Genomic DNA, 3,455 nt, shown 5'->3' on the forward strand with positions numbered 1-3,455 from the left:
TCATTAAGCTGAACGTGATCTTATTACTTCACATAGGGAGTGCAGGAAAAATAGCAGCTTTGGGAAGGTAGGTAATTAATTTGGTGTTTACCTTTTAGGCTTGAGATGTCTTTGAGATACCCAGGGAACAGCTCAGTAGAAAGTTGAAAATGAAAATTTCACAGCTCAGAAATGAGGAGCAGAAAGGAGAAAATGATATTACTGTGGGTAAGTGTAAACAACAACTACCACCTTGAAAGCTGGATGAGCAAAAGAGGAAGAGACATTACCCAGAATCCCTAAACGCTGCTGGGAGGGTGCTGCCATTACTGATGTTGGAACCTCTATCCCATTACTGAGTAAGAATATGCACTTGCACTTGGTGAAGCTTTAGGGGTCTTGGACCCTTCAACCTTACTGATGCTGCTGAGCCCCACAAAGTATTCCTGGAGTCCATGGTTGCCTGATATTGCTGCTGCCAGAGCCCAAAGCAGAAGAATGTAAAGATTCTGCTTTTTTCTTGCCTTCCAACATCATGTTAGTGTCTTCCACTGATAGAACCTGATAGAAATAAGTTTGCAAGGGAGTTCAGGAAAAGTAATTTTCAGGCTTGTGGCTATGTATTAAAGAGAGAGGACTATAGAAAAGCTAATATGGGGCAGAGAGTCACCAGAGAAATATTCTGAATCATCTTCCCATTTTGTTGCTTAGACTCCATGCACACCACTCCACCTGTATTTAAATTTCCAATAGAAAATAATTGCTTCAGCTGAAAGATTCATTTGTCCTGCATACAAATTAAGACATTCTCCCCTTTTACTCCAAATGGCAAGCTAGAACTTCTCATAGCTTCCTATATCCATCTCAGTGTTGTTTGGGATTTCCCCTAGTTTAGTCATAATCCCATAGGAATATTCCATAGCCTAGAGACTAAATGATAAAGTTAATCACCAGCATCTTCTTGGTGAGGAAAAATAAAGGAAAAAAAGGAATTTGAAATTTCTTTATAAACACACAGTTACCCTAATACATAATTCAGGAGGAAAATATTCTTAATTTCTACAATCATCATTTTATTACTAATGGGTCATGAGACTCAGTCATCCACGGCTGTCTTCTTTTACTGCCAATTGCTTTCTTCTTTTCTCTTCATCTAATAAGTCTGATGATGATGATACTTAACTTGGTGGAGTGTATCAAATTTAAAATTTTATTGGGTTATGTCATTCTCATTTATTTTACTTAAAATATACTCATTTACTTTAAATATAATGAATGTGCAATATTATATTAGTTTCATGTATACAATAAATTGATTCAGCAGTTTTATGCAGTACTCAATGTTCATCAGGATAAGTGTAGTCACTGTCACCATAGAATGTTATCTTTGTGCACTGTTGATGGGAATGTAAATTGATGCAGTCAATGTGGAAAACATTTTCATTTACTTTTATTACTTGAAATGAAAATATTATGAGACACCACAGAGAATCACTTGAGTCTCATACGTTATCTTCCCTACCCTTTTGAGGAATATTAATCTTAGGGTTGATTAACACCTTGATTATTGGGATCACTGTTTTCAGATAACTTAATATGCTTTTCTATTAAATCAGAGGTATGAGGCACTGAAATGGCTGGTGACTTTTTATTTTCAGATCAATGGGAAATTTTTTTTTTGCCCTTGTTGGAGTTATTTATTGAGAACATGTGAAGGAGGGGACAAGAAATACATTTATGAAAGTTATTAAAATTTAGATAAAAATCTATTATAAAAGCATAGATTTTGAAGTTAGAGTTTGGATCCGATTTTTGGTCTAGTACTTGGAATTTCTGTGGCAATCATTAAATTTTATAATGCTGAGTTTTCCACTGAGAATAATAATATGCCCTATTTTCATCATTGTGAAGTGAAGAGAAAATACATGCTAAGTGCCTCATCTGTGGTTAAAACTCAATAAATAGTTATTTCGAATCTCATTTAGTTTTCAAAAACCTGAAAATTACAACATACATGAATGGGATTATATTGGAAAGGTTTGTGTTTGGATACATAATTCAGGATGTTTTATTGCATATATATGTTGTGTAGGGAAGGATTGCCAGTTCTCAAGATGTGGCTTATATTTCATACAAAATCGTGTACCTCAGTGTCTTCAGATGATGGTGGTGGCAACAATGACCATGATGTCTTTCATGATTGTAATGTTTCAGTTAAAAGGTCGATCTGGGACTCACATGCTTCTTCTTTATTTTTCTTATTGCTTTTCTCATGTCTTTATTCCTGAATGTGTAGATGATTGGATTTAAAAGGGGAGTAAAAATGGTGTAAAACACAGAAAGAATCTTATCTATGGAGATCTTGCTGAATGGCCATATGTAGATAAAGATGCAAGGTCCAAAGAACAGCACCACCACTGTAATGTGGGCTGAGAGAGTGGACAAAGCCTTGGAAGACCTGGTGGAGGAGCGACGCCGGACAGTAATTAGAATGATGCTATAGGAGATGAACAGAACGGTGAAACAGAACAAAGCGAGTAGTCCACTGAATGCAATGACCAATAGCTCCAGGATGTAAGTGTCAGTGCAGGCAAGTCTGATGACCCGAGGCAGATCACAAAAAAAACTATCCACAACATTGGGACCACAGAATGGTAAAGTCACTGTGAACACCATTTGGCTCATAGTGTGTACAAAACCAGTGGTCCAGGAAAAAAGTGCAAGTCCAATGCAAACATGATGCTTCATGATATTTTTGTAATGGAGAGGTTTGCAAATAGCAATGAATCTATCAATTGCCATGGCTACAAGCAACATCATCTCACTTCCACCTAAAAGGTGAAGGAAGAACATCTGGGCCATGCAGCCTTTATAGGAGATAGCCTTATATTCACTAATTAGGTTACAGATCATTTTAGGAGTAGCAAAGGAGGCCAGGGACATATCAATAAAGGAGAGATTGGCCAGCAGGAAGTACATGGGAGAGTGTAATTGAGGGTCCAGTTTTACTACAAAGATAATCATGAGGTTACCTAACACAGTGACTACATAGATAATGGAAAAAAACAAAAATAAGCAAAGCTGTAACTCACGAAACTCTGTGAGGCCCAGCAAAATAAACTCAGACACCATGGAATGATTTTGTTTCTCCATTTGTTTGGTTGTTGGCATATGGTACCTAAAAGCAAAAACAAAGTGAATTAAAGTCTATGAGTTAAAATTGAGAGATGTAATACATATTCACTTAACTTTGCTTCCCATCATCTACTGAAATGTGCAAAAAAAAATCAAGTGTTGAACAATACTGAATCCAAATTTTTTAAAAAGAATAAATATAATTTCTTAGCAATGGTTATGAGGAGTTTCTGCCATAAACCAAGATGTTTGAAGAAAATTGAAGCCAGCAATACGTAACTCATATCTGCACGGATCTTAAGAAAAGTGAGTATCTGAGTTGGTGAGAGAATTTAGAGATT

At 36.2% G+C, this 3,455-nt stretch overlaps 1 protein-coding gene across 1 annotated transcript; it reads right to left on the bottom strand.

Moving 5' to 3' along the window:
• Positions 1-2,193: 2,193 nt before the first annotated feature.
• On the bottom strand, positions 2,194-3,150 carry LOC124508141 (olfactory receptor 4K13-like). Its single transcript, XM_047074558.1, has one exon. The coding sequence runs from the start codon at positions 3,148-3,150 to the stop codon at positions 2,194-2,196; it is 957 nt and encodes a 318-aa protein (XP_046930514.1).
• Positions 3,151-3,455: the final 305 nt, after the last annotated feature.

Source organism: Lynx rufus, unplaced genomic scaffold (genome assembly GCF_022079265.1).
Source record: "Lynx rufus isolate CCGP_SWC_20201006 ecotype Redwood Valley unplaced genomic scaffold, mLynRuf1.p SCAF_13, whole genome shotgun sequence".
Lineage (NCBI taxonomy): Eukaryota > Metazoa > Chordata > Mammalia > Carnivora > Felidae > Lynx > Lynx rufus.